Source organism: Thunnus thynnus, chromosome 16 (assembly GCF_963924715.1).
Source record: "Thunnus thynnus chromosome 16, fThuThy2.1, whole genome shotgun sequence".
Classification (NCBI taxonomy): domain Eukaryota; kingdom Metazoa; phylum Chordata; class Actinopteri; order Scombriformes; family Scombridae; genus Thunnus; species Thunnus thynnus.
Window position 1 is genome coordinate 17,589,202 of NC_089532.1, and position 24,503 is coordinate 17,613,704.

General features: G+C 43.1%; 1 protein-coding gene across 4 annotated transcripts; it reads left to right on the top strand.

The window, feature by feature from the left end:
- Window positions 1-589: 589 nt before the first annotated feature.
- Window positions 590-21,293, top strand: ktn1 (kinectin 1). Of its 4 annotated transcripts, none has more exons than XM_067615247.1 (36): window positions 590-745; window positions 5,329-6,038; window positions 6,212-6,370; window positions 6,487-6,603; window positions 6,714-6,844; window positions 6,960-7,064; window positions 7,210-7,350; window positions 7,527-7,633; window positions 7,902-8,046; window positions 8,778-8,874; window positions 8,980-9,164; window positions 9,430-9,519; window positions 9,624-9,661; window positions 9,756-9,846; window positions 10,080-10,148; window positions 10,267-10,304; window positions 10,446-10,536; window positions 10,731-10,799; window positions 10,905-10,942; window positions 13,714-13,804; window positions 13,950-14,062; window positions 14,150-14,246; window positions 14,446-14,483; window positions 14,627-14,717; window positions 15,557-15,643; window positions 17,192-17,281; window positions 17,395-17,481; window positions 17,564-17,653; window positions 17,762-17,854; window positions 17,942-18,010; window positions 18,127-18,210; window positions 18,616-18,699; window positions 19,667-19,750; window positions 19,853-19,948; window positions 20,054-20,164; window positions 20,258-21,293. In XM_067615247.1, the coding sequence occupies exons 2-36, from the start codon at window positions 5,330-5,332 to the stop codon at window positions 20,285-20,287; spliced, it is 3,855 nt and encodes a 1,284-aa protein (XP_067471348.1). In that variant the 5' UTR covers window positions 590-745; window position 5,329; the 3' UTR covers window positions 20,288-21,293. The 4 variants fall into 4 exon arrangements, with proteins under 4 accessions (XP_067471348.1, XP_067471349.1, XP_067471350.1 ...); XM_067615248.1 differs by having other exon boundaries at window positions 6,490-6,603; XM_067615249.1 differs by lacking the exon at window positions 18,616-18,699.
- The last annotated feature ends 3,210 nt before the right edge of the window (window positions 21,294-24,503 follow it).

Sequence of the window (24,503 nt, forward strand, 5' to 3'; positions counted from 1 at the left end):
TTATTTTTAATGTATCATAAGATATAGATAATATATATGTGAAATCCTATACCTTAGGAGGTTTAAAAAAATATGAAGTGTTAGTTAACTGAATACAACAGATCAAGATGTTTATTGTCACTCCAGTTATACAAGAACAATTGTGTGAAATACTTTGGCTGAGAGGCTCCATTACAGAAAAAATATTAAATATATATAAAAATTCATAAAATATAACACAATATAAAAGGCAGTAAAATATATACATTTTAAATATATGTGTATATGTATATATATATAAAAAGACAGAATATATGTATATATGTATATATGTATATATATATGATTTTATGTGTGTATAAAAAGACAAATACTCGAGTCTCCATAGAAATATCCAAGTGCTTTTCACATACTCATGTGTCTTACGGACTTTGGGGAAATGATATGACCACTCCCCTCTTTGCTTTTGTCCTTCTTGCGATTTAAGAACGCGGGACGTCTCAAAAAGGCGGTGTTAAATTCTTATTGTACCTTAGTGCTGTAACGGCTCAGCTCGGTGTGCCTCGAGTCACAAAACAAGCGTTCCCTAGCAGCCTGACTATATGACCCGCCCCCGCGAACCAGAAACGGCAGATAGTCTGACGGTCCGGATAGCGCAGAAGAAAGCCAGGCTGGAGCTGCCCTGGGAAGTCAGGAGTCTGCCTGAGTCAACGCAGAACAACGCCATTTCATTACTATCTAAAGCAACAGCAATTTGAAGCTACATGTAAGTGTTTTCGCCTCCGTTTTCCCCGATACAACGTGTATTTCTTGTTAAATAGCCGCTTATCCCGGTCTTAGCGCAGCTAAGCTCTTTACTCAGGCCTGGGAACGGCCCTCAGGACTGAAGCGGAAGAAAGGAGCAGCAGACCGGGTCAGAGATTTCAGGAGAGACGGAGGCTGGATCACCAGTCACACGAGGCCCGTGGGGGCAGAATCCACGCCTCCTCCCATGGTTGTAAAGAGACACAAACTTGGGTTTTCATGTAAACGTTTTTCGTGGTCACTTCTATCGCTGAGGACTTCCTCTGTACTAATAATTGGATTGGCCGGCTCACGTTAGTTGGCTAGCGTTAATGTTAGCTAGCTCATTCATCGAGTGGTGACGAGCCCCTTTTCCTGTAAGGGTTGAACTATTGTAGCAACTACTTGTAGCAATGTCCAGGCCAACCGTAATCAGCCTCGGCTGTTAGTCATGGTGGTGGAGGAGGGAGCCTGTCGCCGACATGTGAGCCTCTTCTTTCGCTGTCATGGCTCGTTTGATTTTTATCGTGTGATTTAGGAGCTGATTGGGGCAACTTAGCTTGCAAGATTAGATCAGTTCTGCCTTTTTTGCATCTGTTACCAGCATTCGTATTGCTGTAAGAACAGCTGCCATTGCGTGTCTTGGTTCACTAGTCTGTAACGTTACAAGGCCGACGATTACACATGACTTAGCATGCTGGGACATTTGGTACTCTGCCTTTGTGAACTGCCCTTGTTGAATGGTCAGGTGGCTTGCTGGACATCACCCTTTCTTAAAGAACAGTGGAGATGTTGTGACTTATTTCTGGCACTTAAAATTAACGGCATGAGTGTTAAATTTACACCTACAATAAGGTGATGACTGGAGATATGGCTATGCATGGCTGTCACACTGTGTCCTGGTTACTCCCGGATCTGTGTAGTTCGGTAAACTGATTTTAATGTTAATTAAACTCTAAACTTAAGTACTTTTCTGGAGATTACTGGAAATCCTTCAAGGACTACTTGTCCCCACTTTGAGAAACTTTGGCTCAGAGTCCATGAAGATACTCCTTTCTACCCTTGTGTCATAAGTATCACTATCTTGTAGACGTCTCCTATCTGACATCCCCTGCCTATTTACTTGAGGTTTATCTCGCTTATCATGGTTGTCTTTTGTTTCACACATTTACCTTATTGCGGTCTTACCAGGAAGACCAAACCATTTCAGAGGACTAATAACCACCCATGTGTTAATGTTTTCCACTATTTGTACTTTGCTACTGGTAGTTTAGTTTATTACCAGGATACGGATGATGGTTTATGCTTTTGTTATCCTTACTGCTCAGTTGTTCGACCTATCACTCCAAACTAGTGTATTTTAATTACCTGCAATTATTTAAACTTTCTGATAAAAAGGTTGTTGCTTTATCTGCGAGTGGTTCCGCTATTATCACAAGGGGATAGAGTTAATATAATTGCAAATGTAGCTTTTATAGCTTTTTTTCTGTAGCACTATTCTAATCTCGAACCAAGGAAATGGGAGTAGTTTGATTTACATTTGATTTCCATGTTGTAAATTGCACTTGTGGTCTATGCGTAATGCCTCCCAGAGGAACTGTGCACTTGAGTAGCTCCAAGTTTCTGTGTTCTCCTGGATGACATATGCTGTTTAGTAAATTGTTGCCATCTTTAAGATGTTACATTTTTTGCTGCTTGGCCTGGTTTTCAAGAACTGTCTGCGTTGCTTTTTGGGCCTGATAGTTATCAGGAGTTCCTCTGTGTCCGCGCCTGCCAAATCAGGAGGGCCGGCCAGCCAAGTGGCTAGATTCCGGGGAGCCAACAGCCCGAGAGGGCTTTGTCCTCCGGGCTCATTTTGATGCTGGGACAAGGCTCGGACTGCGCAAGAAGACTCATGCACCTTCCTCTCTGAGGCGTGGGACTGAAAGAAAGCAAGCAGGCCTCAAACTTTTACACCACTTACTCCACCCTCACTTTATATGCCAAGAGGCAATATTGCTTTAAGAGTTATTTCACGGCTTCAATTGGTCTGGACTTGGGAGTTTCCTGGAACATACAATTGATGACATTTAGAGGAAAAAAAAACGTTTCCTGATTTGGTAGCTACTGAAAGTAAGCAGTTCTCCTTCCATCTAAACCGTATTACCTCATTCACCCACGGTGTGTATGTAAAGTACGTCCTGTACTATAGCTTCTTTATCTTTTGTCTTTGGTCTTGTTCTGTAAAAAGCTAGTTCATGTCCAGGTTTTGGACAGTATCCTCCAGGCCACTGAAAGTCTTTGACCTTTGCATGCTGCCTATAAGCCTGAGTCTGTGGATTGTGTGCTAACATCCTGCTGTCCAAAATGAATGACACATTTTCTAATGAGGTCAGAGATGAGACTATATATATATTTATACATACACAGGTGAGCAGGGAATGGAAAAAAATGTCAAGTAAAGGCTAATTTTTTCAAATTACGGTATGGGTTTTTATCCCTGTGGGTTTCACAGTGCTCCCTAAACCAACAACCATTTGTCTGCTCACAGTTAACATATATTTTTATGAGTTTGCCCCCAGCTGTAGCCTGTCGAGTGTGGAGGAATGTGTGCTCTTTGACACAGATTCCAGACAAACACCCCAGAGGAATTGAAGTGGATAGGTACTGAATGTGTAAGGCAAACGTTCCCAATCAACTGTGAGAAAAACCTGTCAGATGTGTTTAGTCAGAGTCGGAGATAATGAGATATATTATATAATGAAAACTGTTTTAAAAAGTTTTAAATGTTATATAAGGAGGGTTTTGTTTTACTTCATATTTAAAGGAAACACTTGGTGGTTGAAAGGTAAAATATTTTTTCAGGATAAGAAATAAGTCAAATATTAGACATTATCATGACCTTGTGTGTGTGATGTAATGTAATGAGAGGTTTTGGAGGTGGGTGTGAAACAGAGTCAACATTACACTATAGGCTTAAGCTTGTCAGTCCTCAGGAAGCCCTGCAGTGGAAGTTATTCTTAAATGTATTATCATGGGTAATCTGCTTAATCCAAATTACTAAAGAGGTCTGGCCTACGACACTGACTCCTACACTGCATTACCGCCACGGATCTTAGGTATAGGATGGGGTTGTGTAGCACCTCAGGTCACTCACTCTCTGTGCCGCTCTGCATTGTTGACAACACAATGCTGTTATCGTCACCATGGGATCAACTTGTGTCCATTTTCAAAACACTGTGGTTTTATTTTTGTAACCAGTGCACAAGTTTGCACAAGGCCTTGCTGCATGTTAGTTCGCAAGACACACTTTCCGGGTGATCCTGAGTATAAAAATTGATGCAGTCCAGATGCAATAATGTTTTGAAAAGGTTTTCCGTTCATTAGATTAGAATTGTTGGCACTGCGAGCTCTCCGCCTAACAGCTGGCATAAAGATGAAATATTTTTTGACAGAGCAGCATGGTGTTTGTTTGAAATTGTCAGCACTGTTGGAACATTGCTTGGCTGAAAAACTGAATTAATTGATGACGCACATATGTGTAAAATACACAAGTAACCGTTGCTATTTCACAATAGAGACTACTCCATCTCAATAGCCATCACGCAGGCATTTCCTCAGTGTCGTTTATCCTGAGAAATGACAAATCAACAGAGAGGACTAGTTTAAACTTGGTTTATAGTGGCTTTTAGTGAGCTATAAGATGCAAATTATTACTGCTTTATCTGCATTGATTCCACCCCAATTCATTCTCACTGTGTAGCCTTAGGAGACAACACATAGTTCCTAAGAATATCTTTGGCAGATGCAAAACAGATTAAGTGTCAGGACCTCTTGACTCTGTAAACTTTGCCTGCAATTCCTTTTTTGCTTTAAGCAAGCAAGGGCCAAGCTGCCGCAGACCTCACTTGGTGACACTTGCATGTGGGTGTATTTTTGCCTCTTGCAAATCCACCCTGATATGAGTTAAGAATACCACCATGTTGTCCCTGTGAGGGCTGAAGGAGGAAAGTGACTAAATGAGCCAGTGAGTCATCTTCTCTTTAGCCTAGTTGTCTCTCTGATGTTCTTAACCTATTTTGTCTCCTTTTTTTAAGCCAGTGTGAGTAAAGCCTTTATTCTCCGCTATTGTTTTTCCAATTTGGCTTTCATAATCCCAGCCATGAACACGTGTAAAAGGTAAGGAGGATGTTAAGCAGTGTATCTGGGGTAGTGTTGTCTAATTGGATGATATCACTAAGAGAGGACAAGGTGTGAGTGAGCCCTCTCACACGCACCCTCTCAGCACTATTGATGTAACACCTCCACTCCCCCATATCTCATACTCATACCAGTTCACACATCACAGACTAGCTCTCCTGGCTTGTAGCAGTGGTTGCACGTTAATATTCTCCCTGAGAAACTCAACCAAGGGCAGCAGGACCATGAGCAGCGAGCTGAAATCACAGGCATCTTCAAGCCGTTATATTCTTGAGATCACTGGAATTGAGTGGGCCTTGCCAGTTGTCTTTGTTGGTAGAAATCTGTTATCATAATCATAGCTAAACATCTTTTTTTTCCCCCTCATGTCTTTCTCCTTTTCTGCAGAATGGCGGTGGATATCTACGACTCTCAGTACCTGCTCATCCTGGCCCCATCCCTAGTCATCGCCCTCATGTTCCTCTTCTTCTGGCTCTTCATGAAAGAAACCTCCTACGATGAGGTGCTGGCCCGGCAGAAACGCGACCTCAAGCTACCGCCGTCCAAGCCAGACACCCGTAAGAAGAATGACAAGAAGAAGAGCAAGAAGAAGGAGAGTGCTAGCGGAGGAGGTGGCGGAGGCGGTGGAGGTGGAGGAGAGTCTGAAGAGGACCTGCGGGACTTCGATGTAGCTGATGGTGCTAACAGTTCCACTCTGGAGATTGAGGAGGAACCAGAACCAGTGGTTACACCGGCTCCTGATCCACCAACACCTACTCCCCATGTGCCTGTTTCAGTGTCAGCAGAGGCTCCTGCTGGTCTGAGGGAGAGAAAGAAGAAGGAGAAAAAGGCAGCCAAGGCTGCTGCTGCCGCCGCCGCCGCTGCAGCTGCAGCTACAACTACAACTTCCCATTCTGAGGAGCCAGAAGTGAACGGTTCCAAGCCGGTCAACCGCAAAGCAGAACTTCCTCTAGCTGCTAGTAAACAGTCCAGCCCACCCTCTCCCCAGCTTGAAGTCCAGATCCAGGTCCAAGCTGCCCCAGCTCCTGTTCAGGCTCAGACACCTCCCCAGATCTCTGGAAAGAAGAAAGACAAGAAGAAACAAAAAGCTGAGCCAGGTGATTAGCCAAGAGTACATGATGATTGTTAACTGACTAGAAAAGTATGGGATGTGAAATTAGTCATAGTAGCTGCATTAGAGGTTGGAGGTTTGGCCTAAAGGCTTTAATGATGACTCAATATCCTGTTTCATCAGTCTAGACTGACAGTATTCTCCCCCCTCTCTTTTCAGCGGATGACCAGCAGCCAGAGGTTAAAGCAGAGCAGGCTCCCGCACCAATCAAGAAAGAAGCTCCTATTGTGGCTGAAACCAAAGTTGTGGATGGTGCAGCTCCAGTCGCTACTAGTGGCAAGAAGAAGAACTCTGCCAAGAAGCAGAAGACCGAGCCTGGTAAATGATGATGCTGTGATCCCACACGCAAAATTATATCTGAATTTATTGACACTGCTCAAACTGAATCCTGAACTCGTCACATTGTAATTAACCAGTTTTTTTCTCAAATCCAGTAGATGAATCCCATGTTCTGGCTGACTCAGCAGCTTCTGCCAACCACCAGGCAGCCCATAATGATGATGTACCATCCAAAGGGAGTGGAAAGAAACAGAAGAATGAGACAGACAAAGGTGAGAGAAGACGACAATATTTTGGAACCCTAAATACTGAAATTCCACTTCTACTATCTATATAATAACCTGCTTAATCGCCGCGTCTCCTATCTTGTGTGTTTTAACAGAGAACACGGAGGTGAAGCTGAAGGAGCTGCTGTCTGGTCTGTCCAGCCTGGCTCTGTCAGAGGTTGAGGCTGTCAGTGTGATCGCGCTCCTCCGAGAGAAGAGTCCCAGCGCCTTGGATGCCTGGCACAAAGTGAGAGATTAATAAGTGATGAACCTCGATTAGGTGCAATTTGCATTTGGTAAGAGACCCAGAATTTTAAGTTGATTTTACAATGTCTGTTTCATCTCATGTCTGTCACTACTAGTCCGCAGCCAGACCAGACCCAGCTGCCCAGGAACGAGAGCGACTCCTAACAACTCTGCAAGAGGAGGCCTCCATCGCCAAGGACAAAGTGAAACAGCTCGGCCAGGTCTAGATTCCCATACTTGCCCTAATGAATGACAAGATACGGATAATTATTTATTCCTGGCTTATGCTACAGTACATCCCTCAGGAATCGTTCCCTTGGTTTCAGTGAAGTGCTTCTTATGCTTTGCTTTGCCTCTGTGCTTCAGGAGCTTCAGGTCGAGAAGCAAAAGACAGGCCGGGTGGAGGCTGTGATGAGAGAGCAAGTTTCAGCCATGGAGAAAGAGCTAGGGGCCATGCAGGCCAAAGCACAGGGCAGCTACCAGGAGCTCCAGACCATGCAGATAAAGGTGAAAATAGTATGCATTTGTTTCCAATTTTGTTGTTTTATCATCAGTATAGTTGTATTATATCAGAAAACACTCTAACAATCAAATACAGTTCATACAGATATTAAAAACCCTTGTTTAGCATTCACCTCAACGCTCCACGGTGATGGAGATTGATTCCCATTATTCGTGTGTAGTTCCAGCAGGTGAGGGAGCAGCTGGAGAGCCAGATCACTCGACTGCAGCAGGAGAACGGCATCCTGAGGGACGCAGTCAGCTCTGCCACCAACCAGATGGAAAGCAAGTCAGTACAGCACTGCAGTAGATAAGAATCAACTAATCATGCTGTATAGAGTTTCATAAATGTCTTGTCTGCTCAGCTTGGTAAAACACTCCAGTTCATATCAGAATTTCAGGTCTTTGCACTTTCTACCTCAGTATGATCCAGCGTTGCTCACATTATGCAGTTACACAATGTGAAAGGCCCAGTAAGGGCTGTTTGCAGTTTGGTTTGTCAAATACTTCCCACTATACAAAAGGATTTGTGCTTATGTGTGTATGTTACTTGACAGGAATTCAGCCGAGCTGAACAAGCTGCGTTCTGAGTACGCCGGTCTGATGAAAGAACTGGCAGACAACAACAGCAAGCTGCAGCAGGAGGAGCACCAGAGGAAGTCGCTGGAGGTCAACTACAAGCAGAACGTGTCCCAGCTGGAGGTGCGCTAATCCAGATGCACATTGTGTTTATTTAGCCTGGGCTTCGGTTTCCCCAGCCGAGATAAAAATGAACTGAGCTGTACAAAACCTGGGCATGCCACACAGCTTCAAATCTGGTTCGTGGGTGTGGCAGCTTTACCACGGAAAAAGGAGGAGGTTGTAGTGGAAGTCCTGGGGAGGGGTGTGGGGAAATAGAACCTAGGTTGGGAAGATTGTGTTGGCTTTGGAAGCTGGAATGTTTGAGGCTTTGTGCTGTGTGTATAAACAACACTTTCCTGCTAGGCACCCAGATCAGTCTTTCCTGTCTTTTTTCATTGACCACGATCAAAGATTGAAATTTAAGTCGCTGGCTTGACACAGACAAGTCTCAGCAAAGAACCTGAGAGTCACATCAAGAGTTTGGATTTGAACAGAGGAAAACAGTTTTTTTTCTGTATTGTACAGAAGAACCAATGAAACAAACTGTTTCAAATATTTTGTAATTTAGATCCATTCAATTAGTTTGACAGACCCTTTTTCTTGAAGAAAAAGTGACGAGACTCATAAGCTTGTAGAAATTCAAGTGGTATCTTGATGGTCTTTATAGTAAACCAGGTGCAATGTGGCTCCAGCACTACCAGGCTTAGGTCATCAGTTCCCCACCCATACTAAAACTGTACAAGTTCTAATGAAAAGAATGAATTAATGAAAGAAAAATGTTCACCAAATCGTATGTATCTCTCGATCCCCAGGGTCAACTACAAGATGCTAAGCGTCGCTGGGAAGAACTGCAAAACTACCTCCACAGCGTCAATACTGAGAGGGAGAAACTTCAGGCCTCTAAGCAAGGTGATAAAACATGATATGACACTTAAAACACAATCTTTTTTAAATATTTGCTTCTACAAAGGGGTCAGGTGACATTCAGAACTGTGTGTGTGCGCGTGGGTGCAGAGATCCACAGCCAGCTGCTGGCAGCGGAGACGGAGATGAACAACAAGAACAAGGAGATCCAGAACCTACATAGCAGCCTGACTGAAGCCATGGTCTCCAAGGAGCGGCTGGAGCAAAGAGTGATGGAGCTTCTGGAGGCGTCCCAGCACAATATGCCTGACGACTCTCTGCAGGCCCGGGCTCAGGTGAGACACCACGCCATCACTTATGAAAAATGTATTTTTTTTTTTGTCTTGTTGTGTGAATTATCTACCCTATAGAAGGAGAAAATGGAACTGGTTGTGCTTTATTGAACACAATTATATGGAATTGCATCAAATTGAGCTGAATTGTACTGTTATAGAATCAAATTGAATTACATTGATGGCTTCTTAGTGCTCTGAAGTGTCATGTCAAGATGCAGAGCAACACACATTCTTTGTACTCACTAATGCATTCTGTTTTTAACAGGAACTTATGAATGAAAACAAAGGTCTTCAGGTCCAGAATGAGACACTGCAAGTCCAGAATGAAAGCCTGCAGGTCCAGATCTCCTCCCAGGTATATGGGTCAACCTTGTTAACCTGCGTCTACTTGGTATGAGATGAACCCCCATATCTGTGAGTATATGTTGGCTAATTAGATTTTTGTTTTTTCTCATTTAGGTCACCCATGCCTCCCACATTGAGGAGCTACAGAAGCTGTAAGACTTTTTTTTTTAAAAATCTTTTCAGACATAGCAATTGTATTAATAGTGATATCATTCTCAGTGCTGGTTTGTGTGCTGCTCTGTCCAGACTGGCTGAGAAAGAGCTGCAGAGGAAGAGTCTGGAGGATTCTCTAAACGCTGAGAGGAGTAGTGGGGCCAGTAGAGAAACGAACATGCAGGTATAGGCACAACAGCGCTTCATCTACAGCTTCTTCTTATAATAACATTGCATCGGTTCATTAGTCAGCAGGAATTTGTTGAACACGTTGTAGGCCCCTCATTGTGCCGAGAGGCTGAAGACAATGTACACCACCGTGTAGGAAAGAGAACGTGTCGGTACACATTTCAGATGCTAAATGGACTTCATTTAACTCTCTTTCCTGTTTCTGTCTCTGTCTTTAACCCTCCGCAGGCCTTGCACAATGAGAACATGTCACTGAAGGCAGAGTTTCAGAATCTGCAGGCACAGATTTCTGATCAGGTCAGCTAACTGTTTTTTTTTTTCCAAATTAAAAAAAAGCTTCTGTGAATTTCTGTGTTCTTCTGTTTGACACACGCCCTTTCTATCTTTCTATCTGCATTTGATTCTTCCTACGCAGGCTGCCTCCCAGCTTGCTTTGGACCAGATCCAGAAGAGGTGTGTGAAAAATGAAACCCATCTCCGAATACATATTTTGAACGCATCAGCTAGTTAGGCTTATTATTCCATCTATAATGATAATAATAATCCTTAATCAATCATTGAATGACCTTTTATTAAACATTGCATCCTACCCAGTGTCCAGGAGAGGGAGGAGAACATGAAAACCGTGGAGGGCCTGCTGGAGAAGGGGCTGATCGAGGTGGCCAACAAAGAGGAGGAGCTCAAGGTGTCTGTTTTCTCTGGTTTTAGAAAAGTATAGCTGAGGGTAGCAGAACCTCTCTCACACACACACACACACACATTTCCACATCTGACTGACATCAGCATCCCTTAAATGACTCTGCATTTCACTGTCTGCCTTGTAATCACAATCCCTAATGGGGGAAAAAAATCATTAAGTAATTTCTTTCCCTGACGCAGGTTGTAAGAGAAGAGAATATGGCACTAAAACAAGAAATGGAGACCTTGAAGAGCAAGATGGCAGAACAGGTGACTTGGTCTTAAGTTTATAATAAAAAGGTTAAGTTACTTTTCTTTTGTTTTTCACCTCATTTTGTCATCATTTGTTTTGCATTTTCTTTTCCCTTAACACAGGCATCATCAGAGTCAACAGTGGAAGAACTCCAGAGCAAGTAAGATCAATTTAGTTGACTTTGGTATGTAGGGATTGTGTTAGTGGTCAACAAAAACATACACACACTGTTAGACGGAAATGGCGAACTTTAGTTGTATAGGCTTCGGCCTCTGAGAGCTTTCGCTATTGGGTCTATCCCCGTACACATGTGCAGTCGTGAAGATTTTCTTTTGCGTCATTGTGCCCCGCACAGTTGCCCATCTCGCTGCAGGACAGTGATATGATGACGGCCATTGTTGAAGAAGCCCTGGTCATCTGGGATCCCTCTGGCTTCGAGGATGGGCACAATAATGCAGGGCGAGAGTACTCTGACTCGGCTCCCTCCGTTGCTGCCCCGCCTCCTGGCTCTCCTTCTGGTTCGGTCGTCTCCGTCTCGACCTGATGTGTCACAAAGAGGCATGATAACTGTCCCTCCCTCTCCGCAGTCAGACCTATCATATTGGAAAACCCTTTATGGTCTTTCAGTGTGGATGTCTTGGGAGAGCTACGTCACACTGTCAGCTCTGGGCATGTTACATACACACTCTGTAGAGAGCCGCTATATGCACCACAAGCAATTATATACTCAAGCTCTCCTAACTTATTTGTACAAGTTTTGGGACTGTCACAGCGTGTAATGACAGTCCCTGCTTGCTCTCCCAAAATAAGTTCACCGTGTGTGTACACATATCGATGTACACAGACGCATCTCTCTTCAGATGGGGAGGAATGTGTCAGTCTCACATTGTGGGAGGAATGTGGCCAAATAGACTGCCTGGAGCTGTCCACGGTGCTGAAACACTTGCTCCACAGTTGAAAGACAAACATGTGGTGGTGAGGACAGACAACAAGACAACAGCAGCTTATATAAATCACCAGGGCGGTGTTAGCTCACCTTGCCTGATTCCTTGCCTTAGTGTACATTCAGGCAGAGAGTCTAGCAGTTATTCTGGTGGCTCTAGAACGCACAAGCATCTCATGTTTTTCCAACAATGATACAGCTACTGTCAGGGAAACCATGGCAACTTCGGTGGCGCAGAGACGCGCTCTCCCAGCTGGACGGTTTGATCCTTCACTTTCCAGTGATAGGCCAGCGTGTATGGGTTTGGCCCCTGAACAGGGGTGCTTGGAAAGTTTAAGTTTGCCTCCTGGAGTAGTACACACTATTCATGGTGCGAGAGCTCCATCTACCACAGCCTCTTATACAACAAAATGGTCCGCTTTTTCAGTCACAGATCCCACATTGGGCCCTTTTTATCTGATGTTAATTTCCCTCCAGCTGTTAGTAGATAGAAATTTGGCTCTATCTATGGTTAAACATGTACTGCAGCCATTTCATCCTGCCATAAAGGCTATGGAGAGAGATCTGTCTTTGCACATCCGCTGGTTAAGCTCTTCTTAAAAGGAGTCAGAAGACAGCGACCTGTCACGAATTCTTTGGCATGGCAGTGGGATTTACCCCTGGTTTTATCCGCTTTGGGGAAACCCCCTTTCGAACCACTAGCACAAATCTCTCTCAAACTACTGTCCTTAAAGACAGCACTTCTCTCAGCCCTGACTTTGGCAAAAAGAGTAAGTGATCTGTGTGCGTTCTTGGTCTCTCCGTCTTGACTCATTATCAGAGATGGCAGCAGCTAAGCCACTCTGAGGCCCAATCCCTCATTCATGCCCAAGGTCATAACCGGCTCTTTTAGATCAAGAGTTATTTATTTGGAAGGCTTCTTCCCTCTTCCTCACAGAAATGAGGGAGAGGAAACATCACACCGTCTCTGCCTGGTGCGAGCGTTTTCTCATTATGTGGCATCCACAGCAGGCCTCAGACACAGCAGCTGTTTGTGCATTACAGAGAACATTCTCAGGGTAAGCCCCTGACGAAACAGCGCTTGGCCCAATGGCTCTGTGAAGCTATCATACATGCATATGTCACAGCGGGGAAAGACCCCCCACTGGGTATTTGTGCAGACTCTACAAGGGCTTTGTCCTGCTCCATGGCTCTTCTTAGTGGAATGGCAGTGGCAGACATTTGTGCAGTGGCATCATGGGCTTCACTGTGTCCTTTTTATTTGGTTCCATCTGTGCGATACGTCTGAGTTTTCCTTTAACTCATTCATTATTGAGCGTGTTTGGTAACCAGCAACACACTGTCAGCTCTGGGCACATTACACACTGAGTCGTCTGCTCTGCTTGCATTGGGACTTTTTACACTGTGTACTTATCTTCCCCGCTCTCTCACAGCAGCAGGTGTGTTACGTGAACGGAGTGTAATGCTTTCACTCTGACCATTCATATAGAGCCTGGAACTGGAGAGGGCCATAGCGCAGCTTATGTTATTTTATATTTATTGTGCACTGTGCTCATGGTGCTTGTGAACTGGTGTGTGTGTTAGTGCTTGTGGACTCTGGTGGTCCAGTGGGGCATTGACCACAATCAGCTTCACCCTTATCCCAATAGCAACAGCTCTTAGAGGGCAAAGCCTATACATGATGGAAGATTGGTTAATGTATTATAACCCCAGATTCAGGGCCCACTGGCTCCACCAACGTCAGCTGAAGAAAAAGATGGCTTACTTGGGAGCAGAACTCAGGCCATGCCAGTCTTATATACTGTAGAAGCAGACCTGAGAGGGGCAATTGTGTGGACCAGACCCAGCTGCCCAGGAATATATATATATATGCAAATCTATTGTTAAATGTCTTTTCATTAAGTGGATATCATTATATACATAGATATGTGTGTTTACAGACTTTACACAGTTCTGTATGATGAGCCTTTGTTTGACTGCTTTTACAGGATCCAAGAGAAGGATGTGAAGCTAAAATCAATGGAGGAGAGTCTACAGGCAGAACAAGATGTGAGCTCTGCCAGAGGGAAGACAGTTGAGGTATGAGCTTTAATGATATAATGTTATCATTTCCTTTGTTTCCTCTTTATTAATGAAATACTTTGTTTACAGGTTTCAGGAGACTAGAAATGGTGTCCCATTGTCCTAGTTTGAGCTCTTGTCTGAAGCAGTTTTTGTCTCGCAGGCTCTGGAGCAGCAGTTGGCCGCCCTGCAGGCAGAGATGGAACAGCTGAGACAGAAGGAGACGCCAGAAGAGCTGACCAGTTCTGGTACCCAACTCCAAGACCTCCAGGCTCAGTAAGTTAACCTTCCCACTCATCACAATGCAGTCACCATGTGTAGCCCATACAAATCAGACTAGTAAAGAGCACATCTGACCTGCAGGGTAGCGGCAAAGGACCAGGAGATCCAGATGCTGCAGGCTGAGTTGGAGGCAAAGACAAAGGAGCTGAGTGAGAAGATTGAGCAGGTACATCAACAGGTGAGGAAGATGCCTCTTTTACCATGAAAGAACAAATGAAGCTGGAGGAAGTGAATCTCTTGACTCAGGAAATGTTAATGACAGAAGTGCTCATGTTCTAATTTCTTTAATTTTTATATATTTGTCTCTGTCATAAGGGTCATAGGGATTAAATTCTCATTCAGTAGTAATTAATGAGGTAATTTTTTGCCCTCCTCAGTCAAATACAGCAGTGCCAAGCCCAGAACTTCTTACAGCGTGAGTAAAGTTTCATGCTAAATCATAACATTCTTCATATTTTTCACAGACTTTTGTTCATTTTAAAGGACCCTTTACTACACGTGATGATGATGATGATGATGATAATGTTCATAATGGGTGGTTATGTTGTCGTCTATCAGGTTGTCAGAGAAGGAGAAGCAGGTCTCAGATCTGCAGGGTGAGCTGGCGGAGCTGAGGGACTCCCTGGAGCTTCATAGGAAGAAGAACAACGTAGGTTTCCTACAGAGATGACCCAAACTATATAATACATCTGACAACTCTGGTCTAGCCCTGCGAGAAATCATCCCCACTTGTGTGGTACCCCAAAACACTCTCCTCACAGTGTAGTTGCACACTGCATACATCCATATTCCCTGTTGTCCACTACCACTTAGTCCCACTTGTTTGGCTTTATGTTCTTTTTTTTTTTTTAATTTTATTTTATTTTTATCGCGATTATTTGTGGTTTTTAACTAAAAAGAGAGCTTTCTTTAGTTAACCTTGTTTGCGACATGATTATACACATCAGTACAGATGTCTGTTTTGATTTGGATTGCTTAAGCTGAGCGTTGCATAACAGGGCTTCCAGCCTACTCTTGTTATGCTCGCCGTTGGCCACGACTGTTTCAGCAAGCTTGTCCGTGCTTGTGGGTGATTCAGAGCATTAGAAACTCGCCTACCTTTTATTTTCCAGAGGGGCATATTTGATTTGAAAAGCATATTTATGTGGACTTTGTTTTGTTTTTTTTTCATTTTCATATCTATGCAACTCCAGACAGTATTTCCTTAATTTGAATTGAAAGTAACCACAAAACATTGTTACTATATATATCTTGCGTATTGTGCATGTTACTTTTACCCACACGAGGTGTGAGACTGGGACTCTTGAGGCTATTTGTTCATATTTATTTTTAGCGGTTGGAGCATGGTTGAAAAGCAGAGCATTTTTAAAATGAGAAATTTGTCCGGTTTCTTCTGTTATTCTTATCAGTCTGTATTTGAGGGTCACTGAATGCATTTTTCCTGAGGCTGAACTGAAAGTAGTATCTCTCTGGAACTGACCAAAACAGGAGCTCCGGGAGAAAAACTGGAGTGCAATGGAAGCTCTGTCAGCCACCGAGTCCATGCTTCAAGGAAAACTCAGCAAAGCCGTCAAGGTTCGACACCCCACCTCAGTCTGCTTTACTCTAGTTCCAATCTGATGCATCCCCCCAAAATACCGTTTTTTTGCCATAATTGATCCAGTGAGATTTCTTTTTTTTTTTTTTTTTTCTACCATCATCCATAAAAAAAAAAAAAAGCTGCATACTCATTTACCTGACTCTTACCCCTCTCCTGTGTTGTTTGGCCTCAAGTTTTCAATTGGCTGTATGTTGAGCTGGTGAACTTTGCTTTGCACTCTGGGAATCTCAGAATTTATTAATCTAATAACTTTTCTTTAGTGGATATATTTTACCTGAAAGATTTTTTTTTTCTTGCCCAATGCTCAGGCTGATGCTTGGAAATGAGTGTGCAGTGACCTAGAAATTATGTCACTAGTTGTCATTAGATTGAGATTCATGGTAATCATTTTGCAGCTTCCTGTCTTTCTGTCATGTGACTCATTTCTAGCATGTTTTTCCCCCTCATTCTGCTTTCTGACCTCCGTGCTGTCAAATATCATCAGCTAATCAGTTAACAAAAATATTTGAATTGACTTTGTTTTTAATACAGTTTGTTCTTAAGGGCAATTTTAAAACTGTTACTGAACATGAAACAGGTCCTTATGTTTCTCAATGCTCTGTACTCACTGCTGAAATGTTTTTGTTCCCCATCATGAAGAACATATAAAGCAAAACCTGTATTTCATATAGCTACAGGTCCCTTCATGTAGACTTAGACTGTTCTATTAACAGTTGCAGTGACGTGTGCATATTTTTGCCGTCCTCCCCCTACAGCAGGGAAGGGTACATGCTGAACCATCAGCACAGCAGCTGCTCTTCTGCCACCCGAGTACAGTAGAAAGCACCTTCTCAGGGCTGAGCCAGGGAGTTCCTTGGCAGCTGTTGTGTACCGTCAACGCACGCTGGTTGTATTCAACTCTACACTTGTCTCAGAGCTGCCTTGTGACACAGTGTGTTAATGTGAATAGTGGTTAAGAGTGCCAGCTGGCTAGTGCTTGGCATACGTTCTCCCTTCAGGCCTCAGAGTGACAGTGCACAATGCTGGCCTATTGTGGGAGGACTGATAGCTACCTTTTTTTATTTATTAAAGAGTCTCAAGGTACTTTTTTAAAATGTCAGGAAGGCGGATTGATTTGTTTTGTTTTGTTGTGTTTTTTTATAAGGTTTGTGAGGTGCTCTGAATCTGACACTTGTTGTAGGTGTGGCCTGTTGAGAGATGATGATTTAGGCTTAGGGTAATTGGAAGTGGAAGTGACACAGTGTTTATCCTAATTCCCTTAAGTTATAATTGAGGATGATCTTTAAAGAATCACTCCTGTGACGTTGATTGAAGTGGCCCGATGGATGAATCTATGACTGGTTTAAAACAAGATAATGGAGAGTATAGTGAGGAAGGGGGGAAAAAAAAGGTTGTGGTCGTATCTGTTCAGATGACCACTGAACCTTGTCTTCGCAGCAGCTGAACCATTTATACAGTCAGAGCTCAACCCCCCCCCTTTTTTTTTTCTCCATCTCCATGTGCTCCCTCACATCACCTTGTAGGAGAACCAGACGGCACTGGAATCATCTCAGGCTGAGTGTCGAGATGTTCTGCAAAGACTTCTGCCCAATGTGCCTCTGCCCAATGAGCAGGTATGAGTAATATTGGATTTTTACCTCCATGCGGCTTGCGTTTACCAGCAATAGCCGCCTTGTCTCTTGATGTTCCCACATGTTCTACAGATGTTTCTCTCTCTTTCTACTAGAACCATCAGGAGTGGCTCCACAGATTTGAGAGGGCAGCAGCTGAAAGCTCAGCTGCACAATCCACCCCTGCATCAGGGGACTCAGAGGTAAAAAAATAAATCAGAAATTTAAATTTGAACATTATTCCTTACACTGAGACAACACCCACAAATACTTTTCTGTTACCAGGGATTGGCTGAGAAGCTGAAGGAAGCGGAGGAAACCCAAAGGATTCTACAGAAAGACTGTGAGACATACAAGAAGGTTTTGGCAGAGACGGTGAGATACATTTTATTTTTTTTATGTTACATATTTTTGTGTTTAGGTGTGTCTAAACTTGATATGTATTTTGTGGAAACTGAGCTGTAACTCCTGTTGTGTCCACAGGAGGGCATCCTGCAGCGCCTCCAGAACAGTGTGGAGCAGGAAGAGTCTCGCTGGAGGGTGAAGGTGGAGCTATCGCAGGGAGAGCTGAGGGAGGTATGTGTTCAGCCAGAAATGAAACCCAGATATATTATTACACTGTGTACTCTTTTCATTATACCATTCTTCTTTCTCTTACTTTAGATGAGCCAGAAAGTCACAGCTCTGGAGCGAGAGATTGAGAGACTAACTGATGGAGCAGAGTTGGAAAATGTCAGTTCTTTTTTTTTTTAAAACACGTTTCTTAAACTTATTACTCTTATTGTACTTCAAATTGCCATTTTCACTCGTGTTTGTCTTAGTCATATGCTTCTCTGACCCTTCTGTAGCTGAGAAGAGAAAAGCAGCACTTGGAGTCTGAGTTGGAGAGGGCGGAACGTGAGAGTGCCACCTATGTGACGGAGGTCAGAGAGGTGAGCAGAATCTGAACCTCTTCACCCAGAGTTGCTTGTGATCCTCAGTCATATCACAGCATTCATCCTTCTGTGGCAAAAGGAGAAGCTCTGCTGTGTGTTCTTTCCATGTTCATGGCGTGTTTTTTTTTTTTTTTTTTCTGTTAATTGTTCTGTGACACCCTGTACGCTTTTTTTATTTGGGGCTTTTGAAATTCACAAACATTAAATGTTGTTGAACTGAAAAGTACACTCACCAGACTAACTTCTACTAGACTGACTTTGGTGATAGCGGAATAATGAGATCATTCACTTTTTGTAGGCCTGATCAGCTGATTTCACTACATAGACTCTGTTTTAGTGGTGCTGTCCTGGACCGACTCCCACAGACTCCCATTAAACACAGCATCTCAAACTTAATTTCAGCTCAAAGATCTGTTGACTGAATTGCAGACCAGACTTGATGGCTCATATACAGAGGCTATCAGACAGAATGAGGAGCTGAATTTGGTAAGCGTTACTCACCCTCCTAGCTAGAGCTGCTTTTTTTTAAAAAACCTATTCCCATTGCACTCAGCACTGGCTCTACACTGACTACCACAAAATGGGATTCTTTACCTTCTGCAGAACTGTAGGTCATCATTCATAACCTCAGAAAATGTGATTATTTGTACCTTAGAAGCATATTTTAATATAAAATATTTAAGTGTATCACAAATCAGAGGCTGTGAATGATGACTCACATTCACAATGAGTGAAGACTAACTCTTTCTTCCTTAAACTAGCACTCCAGGTCTGGTGTCTAACTAATAACTTACTAGTCAACTTCTGCAGAGGTCAAAAGTGTGCTCAGTTTCCCTAACATCAGCACTAATTTAACTCCACTCTTTTCTATCTTCAGGCTTTATACAAGCCTTGTCTCTTTGTTCGTCAGTCTTGTTGTCCTTGTCTTGCCTTCGTAACACTGGGGAATTTTCTGTTGTCTTCATGAAGTGTTGTCAGTCTGAATATGCCCAACATATTGCATAATATGTAAGGTGTGTAAGGTGAATGATTTTAATTATATGGTTTATCTTCCAATCACTGAGACAAAGGGGGGCGGGGAGGGAATGACTACAGCAGTGATTAACTTTCCAAAGTTGTAATATCCTGTTTCAAAGCATCATAAACCACTCTGCATTGTTAGGACATCTGATAAAACTATGGATGCATTACTCAAACTGGACTTTCCGTATCATGATTCATCTTCTCACCGGTACCTGTAGCAACATGCCGTCACCAACCCCTTGCTTTTTTTTAACAGTGCTATTTTTGAGCTTAGTAGGACATGCAAAAACAGTTAAATCTATGCTAATGTTTAGCACTTAAAGTTCATTTTTTGAACATGCAATGCTAAACTATAAATGGGATTCATTGGTGTCATTAGGACGCTACCGTTGGTTTTACAACATGTGCTGAGTGTGTGTTTTGATTCCAGCTGAAAACCCAGCTTACTGAGACTCTGTCCAAGCTGGAGGCAGAAGAGAACGAGAGGCAAAAGGTGGCTGGTGACCTGTATAAGGTAAGAACGCTCTAATGACTCAAATGTACACATTGTTGATAAGCGTCCATTACCTTGCCACTTCATTAAAAAAATTGAACTTTCTAATTCTTATCCACCCAGGCCCAGCAGTCTCTTGATCTGATTCAGGGGGAGCTCTCACAAGTGACCGACAATGCAGATGACCTGATAGAGAACAGCAGTCTGTCGTCACAGAGAGTAAGAGTCTAGGGGAGCTGTAACAGTCCGAGGTGTCCAGTATGTTTTTGTATGTGTGGCATTTAGCAGATGTAAACCTCATTCATGTCATTCTGTCTCTGGTAGGAGGAGATTGACAGAAAGGAGAAGATGACTGCAGGACTAAACCAAACAGTCAGAGAACTGCAGCAGCTGCTACAAGGTGTCAGCCGGCAACTCACCAAGGGACAGGAGGGGGTACGACCTGTTTCTGTGCTGTTTTTACCCTGTTTCTGTGCTGCTGTATTTGACTGTGTAGTGTGATAATTCTACATTTGTGTTTTCTTCCAGGAGGCTGACAAAGATCTGCCCAAGGTATAGTGAGAGGAGGATAGGCGCCCACGCAGCCACTCTGACTGCACTACAGAGACCACCCTTGACCTTCGGTCTCTTCACTACCACCATAACACCATACTGTCACACCCAGCCACTTCCTCCCTCCCAGCCTCCGTCACCTCACCTGTGCCGTAGGCGGCCTCAAACTGACTCTAGCCGAGGCGCTGGCAAACCACTCCCAGACTCACTGTTGCCACAAGGGAGCAGGCAGAGGTTACTGTTAATTCCAAAACACTCCAGACACTGTACCAAAAGACACACTTCTCCACCCCCACCACATTCCTCTTCTTCAGCAGCATCACCAGTTACTTTTTATTATTATCTTAAAAATCACATCCAGCATAATTCAAACTGCGTGGCAACCATTCCTCTGTTTAGAACACCTGTATTTTTCAATGAAATCCTTTTGAATACTGCAGTAGTTTTTGTTGTTTCTTGTCTCAAGAGGGCAGTGATACAAATTTCCAACTCGACTAAACAAACTTTTGGGTTTTCAGTCCTTTTTTTTCTTAACTTAAAAATATGTATTGTTTAAATGTACCAGTTAGGACCTGCTGAAATACACCATGTTGTTGATCTGTTTGCATCCCAACCAGAAAACTATCACAACCTGTGCATCATCGTGCATTCATGAATACATAGCTCCAAGCATACCTTGGCTCAGTATTGGGTGGGAGAAGGGAGATCAGAAGGGGTCTCAGCATATCAGATGGGTCACTACGTGACTGTAACTATGGAGATGCATGGACAAATTGTACGCAAGTCTGTACTGCAGCTCCAAAGAGAAGGGAGTCTGTGACCCTGGCTGTGGAAGGAGAAGGCCAGGTCAACAGTGTAGAGGTTTTTAATCCTACTGCAACTACTCTAGGAGTAAGTGTCCCATATCATCTGTAATCAACACTCGCTATATTGTTGCTAAGTTCATTAACACTGAAGATTTTGTTCTTTTTGTAACAGGTGATGTTAATAAAAGGGATGCTTGATAAATCTGCCCAGCTTTCTGTGTTGCTCCTTTTTTTTTTCCTTCCACTGCACTTCTTTCTCCTCAGCACTGTGGGGCACCACATGACCTTGAATGAATTTTCAAACTGATATGATCCATAGTCTTGAAAAACCTCAATGTGCACTAGGAACTTAGTGCTTCTGGTTATTGTAGCTTTTGCCACAGGTATATTCTACTAGGCAAAATATTCATCTGACTTCCCACTACATAATAAACATGTTTGTCATGCAGTGGTGGTATTGTAAGTGTTTTGTATGACAGGAGAGAAGCTGACACTGTGTGCAGCCTCAATTATGGAACATTTGTGGTGTGACCAGTTTCCTGTGATGGTAACATGCTGGATAATCCCTCCGAACAGGAGATTCTGTTCTCAGCACCGGCGTAAGGTTTTGCACAAACATTAACATCAGTAAGAGGATGTGAAAGGGGAGTATGCTAGTGGTAGCTGAAATAATCAAAAGCTTACAAAGGACAACTGCTGCCTTGGCTGTAATATTGGAAAACATCGCTCTGTTGTGGTCACTTGTATATGCTGTGAGTGGCTGAGTGTGAAAGTGTGTTGTAAGCTCTTAAAGTACATCAAGCCATGTAAGAAAGAGGAAAAGATGTGCCATGGGTGTGACCTTTTAATATTTTAATTTATCTTAACCACTTGCAGATCTCTAGTTTATCAAAAGAAGAAATACAGGTTCTGTGTGGCCTGACATGAAATATCTGCACAAAGAGCTCTTGCCCTTATCTTTTGCATGTTTTAAGGCCCTTTCCAACAACAGTACTGTTTTGTTGGCTGTTGGGGGGTCAGGTCAGGGGCGCAGGCAACATGGGATCAGCACATTCTTCACATTCTCCCACATTGTCATGCTGCAGTCAGCTGATTGGACATCTGGCTTTTACCTTCATGGAAAACACGCGAAGAAACAGGCGCCACTGCATCTTCAAAATAACATCACTCGTCATTAACTGGATCACACAGGGAGCGCTTTTCACAGCCTTCAGCTGGAGGCAGTTCCCTGAAAAATGGCCAATTCCTAATACAGAGCAATGTGTTTAAAGGTCCTGTTTTCTCTGGATAAAAAAAATGTTATTTACACTACATTTTATTGTGTGATCTCTTAAACTTTCCCCCTTCTGGCACTTAGTCCTTTGGAAAGAAAAAAAATAAACATGTGGGAGATAAAACCAGCAATAAATTTGCTTGGGGTTAGACTTTGTCAGACACTTACGGATAGTCCCATGACTTCCACAGAGAGTCTGACATGTGAGGTCTGCCAAAGAGCAGTGAGGAAATAGGGGCTTTGTCTTTCCTATGTCATCATTGCTCACACTGTTAGTCTCAATTGCGCAATTTAGCTGGTTGCAGTAGGCCTCTGCTATGCATGCTTCTTGCCTGGTAACATTTGACTCCTCCTCCTAAACATAGATTTGCACTCACACTACGCCAGCACAAATTCAGCAAAGCAGCCCACTCCCTGCATCTGCTCTCCATCAGTGTGGTATGTGCTAGAGAGCCTTTGATCCCCCCCCAACAACTCGACTCTGTGTGTGTGTGTGTGTGTGTGTGAGTCAGACAGACACAGAAAAGACTGTAGTGCTCTTTTACACAGACAATGCCCAGTGGATGAAAGCAAGCGGAAAGAGACAGTGACACAAAAGAGCAGTAAACATTCATTATACCCACAGCTTTAAGGCCAGCCTCTAGGCCTGTAGTTAAAGGCCTAAAGCACCTTGATCCTTGTGCACAACTGCTGAAGAAGTTCACTCCTCTGTACTATTAATGGACAAGTATGTGCAGCTATGGACGAACCAACAAATGCCAAGGATTAATCTGAGATAGTGTTGCTTACAAATGAAAAAATACATCAGTGTTGTATCTTGTTGTACCATAGAAGAGTTAAAGCTTCATGGGCCCCAGTGACCCCCTACTACCTTTTGTTTTTGTGTCAAGTGTTATTGCACTTTGAAACTGAACACCAGTTCAAACAGAAGGCAATAATTGCAGAGGCAATAGGGGTCTAAGTCAGTGAGGGCACCTCCAGCCATACAGATTCTTGTGAAAACAAGACAGAGGCAGTAAAGTGTTGATGAGACTGCCAGACAAAAGTGAAGTGGCACATTCATCAGCAAGGCGTGAGAACAACTGGACATGTGAGATATTGGAGGGAGTGACATTTGAGACTTGTCCAGGTTTGAGAAGTACTTGACATCCTTACATTCTCACTTAAGGTGTGGACATTTGGCTGACAATAGAGAGTCTGTGAGTCTTTCTCAGAAGACGCAATTAAGCTAATCACCAGGCCTTGGTGTTATTATTAGATTCATCTGCGTCTTCTCACATAGCAAAGCAGCAACGTGACTAATAAGATATTACAGACAGAAATAAGTATACACCTGTAGGCCTGCAAGCAATAAAAGTGAAGATGGAACTAAGAAACTAGACAACAGAATGAAAATGATCAAAAGGAGCGATGATAATGTGAAAATAAAACTCCCAGGCATACAGATAAAAGGTGAGGTCATTAGGTTGCATAATCAATCACATGCATTAGCCAACTGCAATAAAGTAATAATCAAATAATGTTCTTGAAAGGGCCCAAGGGGTCACCAAGAAAATAAGCAAATCTGATTTCCCTTCACTCTGCAAGTTATCTCAGTCAGGAAATGTACCAGGATGATTGTTTTCATCATGTGTTTCCCACTATTACTGCCCCACCTTCAGTAAACTCTGTTGGGGTTGTGTAACATTATACAAAGTAGTCATATCTAAGAAAATGATGTGGTTTTTAAGACAAGTGTTGCTGAAATAGTGGTGATCCCTGTCGTGCATACATTAAGAAGATATCAGGACGAAATTAAAGTTAATTTTCTCGTTATGTATGGGACACTGGAAAGTCAGAAAAAGTATGATCTCTTTAAGAATTCCCAGATTGTACTCTTTGTTTACATAACACAATGTACGATCCCTGAACCATGTGAGGTGGTACAAGAAGAAAAATGTAATCTAAAATTTGATATATTTGTTTCCCCAAGAGGAGATTAATCGCCAAATATGTTCACCCAGTTTATTAAATAACTTTAAATAAGTATATACAACACAACTTGGTTAGAAACACTGGTTTAAATACAAAGTTGGTAAGGTGAACCCCCCCTCTGCGAAGTAAAGAACAAGAGAATGGTACGTTCCGGCCCTGCTGCTCGCTG